This window comes from Rana temporaria, chromosome 13 (genome assembly GCF_905171775.1).
Source record: "Rana temporaria chromosome 13, aRanTem1.1, whole genome shotgun sequence".
Lineage (NCBI taxonomy): Eukaryota > Metazoa > Chordata > Amphibia > Anura > Ranidae > Rana > Rana temporaria.
This window is the reverse complement of record NC_053501.1, coordinates 9423689-9437732: the sequence shown is the minus strand read 5'-3', so window position 1 is coordinate 9437732 and position 14044 is coordinate 9423689. Positions and strand designations below refer to the sequence as shown.

The 14044-nt window shown below is 47.6% G+C and overlaps 1 protein-coding gene across 1 annotated transcript in view; it reads left to right on the top strand.

Moving 5' to 3' along the window:
- RPS6KA5 (ribosomal protein S6 kinase A5) overlaps positions 1-14044 on the top strand; it is a 98498-nt gene that overhangs the window by 55824 nt on the left and 28630 nt on the right. The window contains exons 5-8 of the mRNA XM_040333907.1: positions 5620-5727; positions 8663-8746; positions 10230-10333; positions 12293-12443. Coding sequence (XP_040189841.1) covers positions 5620-5727; positions 8663-8746; positions 10230-10333; positions 12293-12443 — 447 coding nt within the window. The remainder of the gene's footprint in view (positions 1-5619; positions 5728-8662; positions 8747-10229; positions 10334-12292; positions 12444-14044) is intronic.

The window sequence follows — 14044 nt, the reverse complement described above, 5'->3', positions numbered from 1 at the left end:
CCTTTAAGACCTGGAGACTAGACGCTTCCACTCTCGCTGATCCTACAGGTTTAGAGAGCATCAGACAGGCCCTCAATGACTATTTTTCCCACAATGACACACCTGAGGTGTCTCCCTTGACACAGTGGGAGGCCCATAAATGCGTTATACGGGGTCATCTGCTGGCTATTGCAGCTAGGAAAAAAAGAGAACACCAAGCATCAATAATGTCCCTTTCTAAAAAGATCTCTCGGCTGAAGGCCCAACATATGCTCTCTCAGGCTATCCAGATAGCCACAGAATTAGCAGATACGCGAGCTTTGCTGTTGGAAAAACTCTATAAGAGGGCGCGAAGGAGACATATATTGTCTCACAAAATGTTTTACGAACAGGGGAACAAACCAGGCAAACTATTAGCCAGAGTCACGCAGAAGCGTACTCTAGCACACACGACACACCATGTGACTGACTCGGCGGGGACGATCTTCTCCAGAAATGAAGACATTGCACGTCAATTCCGTGACTTTTACAGCAAACTCTACAATCTTAAAGGGGAGTCCCAGAACCAGAACCCAGAGATGGCTGAGACCCGCTCCCAACTGATACGGGACTTTCTTAGCTCCTACAGCCCGGGGGCCCTGTAGGAGCTCGATTGGACTGCATTAGAAGCCCCGCTGTCCTCAGAGGAATGGACGGAAGCCCTGAAAGCTACAAAACCGGGCAAATGTCCTGGACCAGATGGCTTCTCGGCGCAATACTATAAATGCTTTCCAGATCTTTTAGCCCCACACTTTCTCAAAACCTTTAATACTCTGGCCACTGACCTCTGCCCCTCAGACACCCTACGAGAAGCATATATCGCGGTGATCCCCAAAGACAATAAAGATCCAACTAGTGTTGCTAACTACAGGCCGATATCCTTTTTTTTGAATGTAGACGTCAAGAAGTTATTCACAGTACCTACAGGTATCCCTTATTGAAGGCTTACTTGTAGGAACACATCAAAATGAAGTTTACTATCACTTTAATCAACAAAAGGACCTTTCCTAATTTTCGGACAGTGGGCGGAGGAAACATTTAAATAATTCCTTTTGTCACTGTGGCCAACTGCACATTCACATGCACTGGAGTTTAGCACAAATCGATTCCAAAATAATACAGCCATTTATTCCAGCTTTCAACCATCTGCTTCTAGGTTTTCCCATTGTCACTTCAAGAAATGGGAATCATGTTTTCATGAATCATGATTTTGTCGTTTTTTTTTTTCTCGATCTTTTTTCTGAATGTGTTTTGCCATCTCTTTTTAAAGCGGATGTGCCATGAATTTTTTTTTTAAAAGCCAGCAGCTACAAATACTGCAGCTGCTGACTTTTAATATTAGGACACTTACCTGTCCTGGAGTCCAGCGCCGTCCGCAGCAGAGGACGAGCGATCGCTTGTCACTCTGCTGCTCCCCCCGCCATCCACGGTGAGGGAACCAGAAAGTGAAGCGCTCAGGGCTTCACTGCCCGGTTCCCTATGGCGCATGCGCGAGTCACGCTGCGCCTGCCGATTGGCTCCCGCTGTGTACTGGGAGCAGAGTGTTCCCAGCACACAACGGGGGGGGGGGAGCGGCGGGAGGTGACGTCATGCCCGCAGTCTGCCCGAGACTGTTGTGGCTGGAAGTGGGTGCAAATACCTGTCTTTAGACAGGTATCTGCACCCCCCTCCCCCCCTGAAAGGTGTCAAATGTGACACCGGAGGGGGAGGGTTCCGATCAGCGTGAGTTCCACTTTAGGGTGGAGCTCCGCTTTAAGAAGGCACGGCTGTTCTTTAAAGTTATAAATATATAACAAAATGAATAAAAAAAATACAAGCAGACAGTCCTTTTATTGCAGAAGAGACATGCATTGTCTCTTCCTCTTCCGCACAACATGTCCTTACCAACCGATGATGTCTGTGACGTGCGTCACTTTGGGCGGGGGGCTTGTGGAACCCAGCTTACCTTAGAGAGCTTTGGAAACTCCTTGTCCAGCTCCCCTGACCCCCTCCTATGTGTAAGACACCTTGTGTCTATTGGGGCACAGTGTAACCGAGAACCCCAGTCTGATCCGCACTAATCACACTCACCATGCAGCCACACCGGACTCAGCATTTCCTTTTACCTGTTATCCAGGGACTTATATGTGTGGTTTGTGTTGAAGGAATGAAGGGGCTCTTTCACTTGGGACATTACTATTTCTGAACAATATCCCTCAAGAAATATATGAAGATAAAATCCTCCTTTCGTCAAAGACCATTGCTAGATGGTTTGAGGTGGGATGGGGGTTGCTATTTGTTTGTTAAGTGCCTGTATCCCATTGTTATATTATTATGTGGCAGGAACTTGGTAGGAGGCCAAGATTCTGGGAGGGCTCCCCTTGCGGCCGAGCGCAGCACACCACTGAAGGTGGAACAGCTGGTGTGGTGTCCACAGAAGCACGGGTGCCTGGTAGCTGGAGACAGGTGTGCTTCGGAGGTCCAGGAAACGCAAACCAGTGAAGTAACTGAATAGCTGAGCTGGGAGCCAGGGGTCATTCACAGAGAGACAGTCTGGGATCAGCGTGACCTAAGATCAGCTGAGTCTTTAGTACAGGGAGCAGGATAAGCAGAGTCCAATAGCCAGGCTGGGGTCAGATGTAGCGAGCAGGCAGAAGGAGGGCAGGTGCAAGCCAAAATGTCAAGCCAGAGGATCAGCAAGAGCAGGTCAAGACAAGCCAGGTCATTTCACAGGAGATCAGATCAGCATATAATACAGGGCACAGGAACACGGGGACAGCTGAAGATAAACCAGCAATGCATGGTTGCGAGCAGTGGGTTTAAAGCGGAGGTTCACCCAAAAAACAAGTATACAACATTAAATTCAGTATACCTCAAACATGTACAGTATGCCGTTTTTTTTGGGGGGGGTGTACATACGGTACTATCGGTATTTTCCTCCCGGCTTCCGGGTACTCGCTTCCGCAGGAGTGGGCGTTCTTGTGCAATGCCGCAATGTCATCTGGGACTTCACCCATATGATTGACGTGCCTGAGAAAAACTCTCCCCGGCGAATAAGGCGCGTCACGACTTTCCGAAAGCAGCCGAACCGCGAGTTGGCTCTATACGGTGCCTGAGCACCGACTAGGAACCGTGTGGAGCTGACTGCGCAGGCGCCGTATAGAGCCGACTCGCGGTTCGGCTACTTTCGGAAAGTCGTGACGCGCCTTATCAGCCGGGGGGAGTTTTTCTCGGGCACGTCAATCATATGGGCGAAGTCCCAGATGACATTGCGGCATTGCACAGTTAACGCCCACCCCCGCGGGAGCGAGTACCCGGAAGCCGGGAGGAAAATATCGATAATACCGTATGTACCCCCCAAAATAAAAAAAAAGGCATACTGTACATGTTTGAAGTATACTGAATGTAATCTTATATACTTGTTTTTTGGGTGAACCTCCGCTTTAAATAGGCAGTGGCGCCCAGATCACGGCGAGCGTGCGCCGTCGCACATGTGTGTTTGCCTAATCACGGCGCCACGCGTCCCTGTGCTCCGATGCGCCCCAACATGCCTTTGCCTGTGCTGGTTGGCCATACCTGCACTATTGCGCACAGGGATGCTCCTATTTCCCTGACATTATGGGATGTACCGTATTTATCGCGGTATAACGCGCTCCCGCGTATACCGCGCACCCCTAAAGTTGCCCCGAATCCTGTGGAAAAAAAAGTTTTTTTTGTACTTACAGTTTTAGTGTCTTGCGCGGCGTCCATCGGCGGCCTCGTCGGGTCCGTCTGCGGCTTCGGGTGTCCTCTTCGTCGGGTCCGGCGTCCTTCTGCGGCGTCCTCACGTCCTCCCCGCTCGTTTCCCGCGCCGAGTTTGAATACTGCGCCGACATATACAGAGCGCAGTACACTCGTGTATTGTCGGCAATGTTCGGCTACCCGCGCTGATCAGCGCGGGAGGAGCCGAGGCTAGCCGCCAATACACGAGTGTACTGCGCTCGGTATATGTCGGCGCAGTATTCAAACTCGGCGCGGGAAAGCGGGTATCGGCGTATACCGCGCACCCACGATTTTGCCCTGATTTTCAGGGCAAAAAAGTGCGTGGTATACACCGATAAATACGGTATATGTGTATGTGGAGGGAGGGGGGAATTCCTCTAACAGCTCTCCCTGCTGATAGGACAGTCTACTGATGAGAAGTTTGAATACACCTGTGTGTCTGTTACTGAATGTAGTTTACCCCGTCCTGTGTCACTATGCAAACAAGGGGGAATGTCCCCTGAGAGTATATCTCTGTACCTGTGTTCAAATAAACAGTTCAAGTTCCAGCTTTGCAGCCAAATGAGTCCTGCCTAGTTCTTGGTTGTAATATGCGGCTATAATATCTAAAATTCTATATACAGATCGGAGGAAGCGGTATATGACGGAAGCACTCAAGCGGAGCGTGGGACGTTCCATTACAATGTCATCAGTTGGTAGGATGCTGGCTTTCTGCTCTGCTGGCAATATTACACATAGCTGCCGGTTGGGGGGGGGGGATGAGTCATAAGAGGGCCAATGAAAGCTGCAGAGTAGGAGGAGAGAGCCGCGCGGGCAGTGCCATCTCTCTTCTTGCAGGCCTCGTACACGCGACCGAATATGTCTGCTGAAACTGGTCCGCGGATCGGACAGGTTTCCAACGGACAAATGTTTCTTAGCATGCTAAGAAACATGTCCGCTGGAACCATGTCCGCCGGACATGTTCCGATGGTCAGTATGACTCATCGGACATGTCCGCTCACCTGAGAACCCGCGCATGACGTCGAAGTGATTTGACGCATGCGCGGAAGCATTGAACTTCCGCGTCAGAGAACGTCGGTGTCGTATACGTCACCGCGTTCTCTGTACGCAGGGATTTTGGTTTGATGGTGTGTACAACCATCAGACCAAAATCTGCTAGCGGACATGTCCGATGAAAACGGTCCGCTCGTGTGTACAAGGCCTCAGAGTCGCACTGCATGGGAGTTAACACAAAGTAGCGCTCAGACTGGGATGTGCCCACAGCGCCCCCTGAGGACTCTTTGTGTTACCCCAGGGTGCCGCGGAACCCCAGCTGAAAAACCTGTGTGTAGAACACTTAGCCTTGCTGTCGCTGACCTTCGCTGTATTCAGGAGCTATGCTGGATGAAACATCTTTAGCACCCCGGCACACTTCCAGATATAGAGGATGCCTGGCGCCTGACACTCCTTTTTTTTTTTTCAGCCAGAGTAGCGCTTGATAATGGCAGAGACCTGCAGCAGGTGGAGTAAATATTAACCTTTTATTTTTTAAGGAAGTACAGTTTATGTAGTCACAGAGCCGCTATTTATCTTCCATGCATTCAGTATTCACCAAGCCCCCTGGCTGTTCTGCATTTTTATAGCAGGATAATTCTTTTTTTATTGGCTAATTCCACCGGGTTCCCCGTTGGCTCATAAATCAGGACTAATACTGGTTGTATAAGGTATGGAGTCTCTAGTAGAATTTACTTCTGTTTATCTGCTGAATATTTAACTAACCGCAGATTCTTCCATCTGTCTCTGTGCAATGCTCAGTTCTGCGCTTCATTCTATCCTACCCCATACGCTGACAGGGAAAAAAATGTTACTTTGCCGTTCCAGCTGGGGATAATTTATCGGGATATAAAACTTGAGAACATTCTTTTGGACGCCAGCGGTCACGTGGTATTAACAGACTTTGGGCTCAGCAAGGAGTTCCTGACCGATGAGGTGAGTTAAATGCTTGTCTGTCTATAGGCTGACTTGAGGAGAATCTGTAGTATATTTATATCTTTATAGTTTACCTGAACATATTTTTTTGACCCTTTCACACTGGGGCGGGAGGTGCGGTGGCGGTAAAGCGCCGCTATCTTTAGCGGCGCTTTACCGATAATTTCACGGCGCTGTTCAGCCAATAGCGGGGCGGTTTTACCCCCCACTAGCGGCCAAAAAAGGGTTAAAACCGCCTGCAATGCGCCATCTGGTGGTGAGCCGTTGGTATTACAAGTTATTACCACCAGATGTGTAAGCTGTCGCCATCTGGTGGTGGCCATTGGTATTACAAGTTAAGCATTACAAGTTAAACAGCAATTCTAATGTAATTTTTCACTATTTTTCACTATTTTCACTGGCCCAGATTCAAGAAGCAATTGCGCCCGTGTAACCATAAGTTACACGGCGCAATTGCTTACTTGCTCCGGTGTAACGAGTGCTCCTGATTCAGGAACCTCGTTACACCGACTGCAGCCTAAAATCTGCGTGTCATAAGGCTCTTATGCCTCGCAGATTTTAGGCTGCATTCTTGCGTGTGCCGCTAGGGGGCGCTCCCATTGTGATCAGCGTGTAGTATGCAAATTGCATACTACCAACTGATTCACAAACTTGCGCGGGCCCCGCGCAAGCCAGGTACGGAGTTTCCGTACGGCAACTTTAGCGCAAGGCTGCCCTTTCTAATAGCAGGGGCAGCCAATGCTAAAGTATAGCCGCCGCTCCCACGCTGTGAAATTTGAATTTCACGGCGTTTGCGTAAGTGATTCGTGAATGGCGCTGGACGCCATTCACGTTCACTTTGAAGCAAATGACGTCCTTGCGACGTCATTTGCCGCGATGCACGTCGGGAAAGTTTCCCGACGGAGCATGCGCTGTACGCTCGGCGCGGGAGCGCGCCTAATTTAAATGATTCCCGCCCCCGGCAGGATCATTTACATTGCGCGCGCTTACGCCGGGCAATTTTTTGCCAGCGCGCCCTCGCAATTCACGGAGCTACTGCTCCGTGAATCGAGGGCAGCGCAAAATATTTGCGTGGGCGCAGGGCAAAATCGTTGCCCTGCGCCTCCGCAAATATAGCACAATTCTACCTGAATCTGGGCCACTGCCATCTTCTTCCCTCTAATTAGAACCCCCAAACATTGTATATCTTTTTTATCCTAACACCCTAGAGAATAAAATGGCGATTGTTGCAATACTTTCTGTCACGCCGTATTTGCGCAGCGGTCTTACAAGCGCACTTTTTTGGGGAAAAAATTACACTTTTTTTTTTTAATTAAAAAATAAGACAACAGTAAAGTTATCCCCATTTTTTTTAATATTATGAAAGATAATGTTACGCCGAGTACATTGATACCCAACATGTCACGCTTCAAAATTGCGTCCGCTCGTGGAATGCCGACAAACTTTTACCCTTTAAAATCTTCATAGGCGACGTTTAAAAAAAAATCTACAGGTTGCATGTTTTAAGTTACAGAGGAGGTCTAGGGCTAGAATTATTGCTCTCGCTCTACCAATTGTGGCGATACCTCACACGTGTGGTTTGAACATCGTTCACATATGCGGGCGCTGCTCACGTATGTGTTCCCTTCTGCGCGCAAGCTCGTCGGGACGGGGTGCGTTTTCTGGCTCCTAACTTTTTTTAGCTGGCTCCTAGATTCCAAGCAAATTTGTCAAACCCTGGTGTAAATATCTCCTAAAAGTGTGCAGTTTAGGAGATATTTACTGTATACGCTGTCAGTGACATCACTGGCACATGCACTCTGAAGAAACGGTCAGGCCCCGTACACACGAGAGGATCCATCCGCTGAAAAATCTCAGCGGATCGGTTTCAGGCGGATAGATCCCCTGGTGTGTACGTTCCAGCGGATATTTATCCGCGGATATTTCCGATTTCCAGCAGATAAAAATTTGTAGACATGCTTACAAATCTATCCGCTGGAATCGGAACCAGCGGATCGATCCGGTGGTCTGTACAGACTCACCGGATCGATCCGTCCGAACCCATCCCTCACATGCGTCGTAATGATTCGACGCATGCGTGGATATCCTTATATGACAGCGTTGCGCACGTCGCCGCGTCATCATCGCGGCGACGGCGTTACACGTCACCGCGATGGGAATTCGGCACGGATTTCAATCCGATGGTGTGTACACTCCATCGGATTAAAATCTGCAGGATAAATCCTATCGTGTGTACCAGGCCTTACTCTGGCCATTCCTTCGGAACCCTATGCTGTAAACCTCGGCTCCAACGCGCATTGCGCAAGAGTGATGTCATTGTGGCTCTGGCCATTCACAGAGCCGGAGTCCCCGAACCCGGAAAGAGGACGGGTAAAGATAGAAGTGCCTGCGGCGCTGACATCGTCGCTGGAAGGGCTTCCTTTTAATCAGGTGAAAAAAACACAAGTCCATCCTTGCAGGGTACAAAAAAATAAAAACAACTGCTTTAACACTAGTGCCTCCCGGCCCTTTAAGAGTTAAATTATGCTGGGCGGGGGGAGGAGGTCAAGACCACGTGACCGCAATGTTTTGATAAAAAAAAACTCCCAATGGCAAGGAGTGATCGGGAGCTTTTGGTTAGGCGTGCACCGCGCATGCTCTGGCACAGCATTTCACGCAAATATGTGGCCCCTCCACACTAAGGACCAGGTGCAGAGAGGCCACATATTTGCGCACGGCCGCGCCAAGGGGTTAAAAATGACTGTATGTATTTACAGCAGTCTGGTTTTTCCTTTGTCCCTAGGACTCCATTACAAGCAAAGCTAAAAAAAAAATTAGCAGATCATGCCATGGCACTTCAATCCATCTATTGCACCATTAGACTCCATCCTGCTCACATTTTATTTATACTTATAAGTGTTTAATAAAAGGGCAAAAACAATTCCTTTACTTTCAGAATGAAAGAGCGTACTCCTTCTGTGGGACTATAGAATACATGGCGCCAGAGATCGTCCGCGGAGGGGAATCAGGGCATGATAAGGTAACCCACTTCTTTTTTTTTTTCTTTTTTTATGACTTCCTCCACAGTAATACAGTATGGGCTAGATTCACAAAGAGTTACGCCGGCGTATCAGTAGATACGCTGTCGTAACTCGGAATCTAAGCCGTCGTATGTTTAATTGTATGCTCAAACTGAGATAAACTTAAACCTAGCTAAGATACGATGGCCTGCGCCGTCGTATCTTAGGGTGCAATATTTCCGCTGGCTGCTAGGTGGCGCTTCCGTTGAGTTCGGCGTAGAATATGCAAATGACTAGATACGCCGATGCACGAACGTACGCTTGCCCGTCGCAGTAAAGATACGCCGTTTCTGTAAGAGGTACGCCGGCGTAAAGATCAAGCTGCCCCCTAGGTGGCCTAGTCAATGTTAAGTATGGCCGTCGTTCCCGCGTCGAAATTTGAAAAATTTACGTCGTTTGCGTAAGTCGCCTGTGATTGGGGCTGGACGTAATTTAAGTTCACGTCTAAACCAATACGTCCTTGTGGCGTACTTTGGGGCAATGCACACTGGGATATGTCCACGGACGGCGCATGCGCCGTTCGTAAAAAACGTCAATCACGTCGGCTCACGAGTAATTTACATAAAACACGCCCCCCTCATCCTAATTTGAATTAGGCGCGCTTAGGCCGGCCCATTTACGCTACGCCGCCGTAACTTAGGAGGCAAGTGCTTTGTGAATACAGCACTTGCCTCTCTGACTTACGGCGGCGTAGCGTAAATACGATACGCTGCGCCGCCTCAAAGATGCACACATCTACCTGAATCTAGCTATATATTGGCAATACTGTGTCTCTTGTATGCACTGCTGTTTTTCAAAACCGATGTAAACCCAATCACTAAGGGCTAGTTTACACTTGATTCAAAACAAGGCTTCGGACACGCTTTAACCACTTCAGCCCCGGACCATTTGGCTGGCCGAAGACCTAGAGCACTTTTTGCGATTCCTCACTGCGTCGCTTTAACCGCTTAAGGACAGCGGCACACAGATATACTTCTGCAGAATGGCACGGCGGGGCACAAGGGTGTACATGTACGTCCCCTTTAAGAGCCCAACCGTGGGTCGTGCAGAAGAATACGTATCGACGTAAACTGAGGAAAAACATATTTTTTTAGATCTTTTTTGGGGATATTTATTATAGCAAATAGTAAAAAATATTGCATTTTTTTTCAAAATTGTCGCTCTTTTGTTTATAGCGCAAGAACTAAAAAACGCAGAGGTGATAAAATACCACCAAAAGAAAGCTCTATTTGTGGGGAAAAAAAGGTCGCCAATTTTGTTTGGGAGCCACGTCGCACGACCGCGCAATTGTCAGTTAAAGCAACGCAGTGCCGAATCGCAAAAAGTGGCCAGGTCTTTAAGCTGCATAATGCTACTTGGAGAATATTGTTCTAGAAAATAATTACAGTTCTTACCAAAACGCTCATTCTTCCAGTTGTTGTTTACCTTTTTGCTTCCTTCCAGGCTGTGGATTGGTGGAGCTTGGGGGTTTTGATGTACGAGCTGCTCACAGGCGCATCGCCTTTTACTGTCGATGGGGAAAAAAACTCACAGGCGGAAATCTCTAAGTAAGTCACAGAGCTGTAAGTAGAAAGGACTTCTGTCGGGTTATTACAAAGCAGCAGAAGCATCACTCTTCAATATAGAGAAATACTTTGGACCCTCAGGATCAGTTATTCTGAAGAATTGAAAAACAACAATAATTCTAAAAAGTGCCAGACAATAATATCATTTTCTGAGCTGATAAAAACTATTTAGGAAAAATTAAATTGTGTTAAAATCAGGAAGTCCAGAGTGTACTTAAAGTGGTTGTAAAGCCTAAACATTTTCTACCTTATTGCACTCCTTGTATTAAGGAAAGAAATGTTTAGTGTCAGCATCACCCCACCCCACCTCCCCCCCTTTTACTTACCTGAGCCCTTGTTCGATGCAGCGTCATGCACATCTGCTGCAGGTCTTCTCTCCCCTCACTTCCAGGTCTCGCTGGCTTTGCTGGGGCACCAGGAGCCATTGGCTCCCAGTTCTGACAATCAAAGCCAGTGGCTAGGGAGCGGGGGGGGCGGGGCCGAGTCCTGCTGTCTGTCAATGGGAGCAGCAGCGGTGCTTGGGTGTGAGCACTCACGAGTGCCCCCATGAGAAGTGGCTTTCCATGGGGGCACTGAACAGAGGGGAGGGGCCAGGAGCCAAATAGAGGAGGTTTGCGGCCGCTCTGTGCAATTCCAGGTAAGTATAGACATGTTTTTTTTTTTTTATGTTTGCCTTTACAATCACTTTAACCACTTGCCGCCTACCATATAGCAATATGACGTCGGCAAAGTGGTTCTGATATCCTGACCGGACGTCATGTGATGTGATCAGAGTAACAAGCTGCCGCGTGCCCACGGTCTGACACACCGCAACTCCGATCTAGGTAAAGAGTCTCTGTCAGAGACTCTTTACCACGTGATCAGCTGTGTCCAATCACAGCTGATCACGATGTAAACAGGAACAGCCAATCGGCTGCTCTCCTAAAGGGGGGTCTGTGCTGATTGATTATCACTATAGGGTCAGTAGTCAGCGGATCGCACCATCTGCTGCGCCTACTACGAAGACTCACCCCCTTTATCCCAAAAAAAAGACATAGCAGTCGTAGTGGGAACAATTATCAACTCCAGACTTGACTATGCAAATGCCCTCTATCTTGGACTCCCAAATTACCAAATCACGCTTCTGCAAGTCGTTCAAAATACGGCCGCTCGACTTGTGACTGGGAAAAAAACATGGGAATCAATCTCACCTTCACTGAGATCCCTTCATTGGTTGCCAGTAAAAGATAGAATCCCTTTCAAAGCTCTCTGTTTTACGCATAAGTGTATTCTGGGAAATGCCCCCCAATACCTTTGCGAAAAACGAAAAGCTCACAACACCAATCGCATTCTGCGATCCACTGATCAAAATCTACTCCAGATACCCAAAACCAGATTGTGGGGAAGAGGCCCTTGTCCCCATCAACATGGGGACAAGGTGCTGGGGGGGGGGGGGGAGAGAGGCAGAGCACCCCTGCCCCAAAGTGTTTAAAGGAATGTGGCCTGGTATGGCTCTAAGGAAGGGGCTGGGGCACTTGCTCTTTCACCCTCCTGACCTGCCAGGCTGCATGCTCGGTTAAGGGTCTGGTATTGATTTGGGGGGGTCCCCACCCAGTTTTTGTTTTGGCGTGGGGTTTTCCTTAAAATCCATACCGGACCCAAAGGGCCTGGTATGGGTGGGGGTTGGGGGGTGGCAAGTCACATGTATATCATGCAGGTTTGACTTTCATGCCACTTTTCAGGATTTACTTTGAAGTCTATGGCCCTCAAGTCACATGAAAGTCAGAGCAAAATTACATTGATATAAATGGTACTCACTGGGAAATATGGGGTGTGACTTGTCGTGGGATGTCGGGGTCCAAAGTGGCATGACAAGTCGCACAAGTGTCAAGTTTCATAAAGGAGGTCATATTTGTATTGAATGCGTGTTTATTAGTGTTTTTTTTTTTCTTTTCCATGTAGGAGAATATTGAAAAGTGACCCTCCGTATCCACCAGAAATGAGTGAACTTGTAAAAGATCTTAATCGGGGGTTATTGATGAAAGACCCCAAAAAACGTTTAGGTTGCGGGCCAGAGGGCTCTGATGAAATAAAAAAACATCTGTTTTTCAAGGTGGGTATTACAGTTGAGGAGTGTATTTATAGCAGTGATGGCAAATCTTGGCACCCAGGATGTTTTGGAACTGCATTTCCCATGATGCTCATGCACTCTGCAGTGTAGGTGAGCATCATGGGAAATTAAGTTTAAAAACATCTGTGGTCTATGGGAATGTTTGACAATTCTTCCAGAAGCACATTTGTGAGGTCAGGTACTGATGTTGGACGCTAATCAAAAAGTCGTGCTAATCCTAAAGCTAAAAAATGACAAATGACACAACAAACTTATGTACATGAATAATGTCCTAATAGCAATTAAAATAAAAGCGTTCCCAAAATTGTGCAAACAATCAATTCACGTGATGATTGTGAAAAAAGAAAAAATTATAGTTCATAGAAAAATTCCACCACCGTGAAAAATGCAGAGCCTTCTGTGACACCCGAGACCCTGTAGAAGGGGATGCTTATCAGATGATAGGGACCACCTATCTCTAGAGTGGGCACGCAGAATGACCTCTGCAGATGGAACCTCTGGAACACTTAGAAGGAAACAGAGAAATTTGTCCAATACAGATGGGTTCACAGCAGGGTATCCAGGGCAACCGGAACCGAGAGTAGACCATGCAGGAAAAAGGACTCCAAATAGTGCAATACCGTATACAAATTTTATTAAAAAATAAAGCCAAGGGACCACTTAGATTTCATTAAAATCAAATGAGCCTAGACAAAACCGACAAGTGCCGACAAACACCTGTACTTCCAGGGTTACGTGAGGAGCGATGGCGTCAACGGGTAATCCCACCTGACATGTTTCGTCACACGTGACGTCTTCCTGTGGCAGGAGTCACATGTGACTACACATGTCAGGCTTTGTTTTTGTTTTTTTGTTTTTATTTTAATATACTTCAAGGTTCATGGGATTGCCAATTTTTGCTTAGTATAATTCTCTTTGTGAAGAATTTGGATTTTGCAGCAGTAATCTATTTGGTCCTTTTGGACCAAGAGTCACAGTTACAATGTCCAGACTTCGCTCCTCAATGTGTTCTTCCTTACACTTCTAGCTGCATGTCCTTTTGTTCAAGGTTCAAGTTCAAGACTGGGTGACGTTCTCTTTAAGTGGAACTCATTAATGTCTACATTGGGCTAGATTCAGAGACAGTTACGCCGGAATATCAGTAGATACGCTGTCGTAACTCTGAATCTACGCCGGCGTAAATTTAAGCGTATTCTGGAAACCAGATACGCTTAAATTAAGCTAAGATACGAGCGGCGTAAGTCTCCTACGCCGTCGTATCTTAGGGTGCATATTTACGCTGGCCGATAGGTGGCGCTTCCTTTGAGTTCGGCGTAGAATATGCAAATGACTAGATACGCCGATTCAGAAACGTACGTGTGCCCGGCGCATTTTTTTACGTCGTTTACATAAGGCTTTTTCCGGCGTAAAGTTAGTCAAACAAATAGCTGGCCTAGCAAATGTTAAGTATGGCCGTCGTTCCCGCGTCAAAATAGAAAATTTTACGTTGTTTGCGTAAGTCATCCGTGAATGGGGCTGGACGTCATTTACGTTGAGGTCGAAACCAATACGTCCTTGCGGCGTACTTTGGAGCAATGCACACT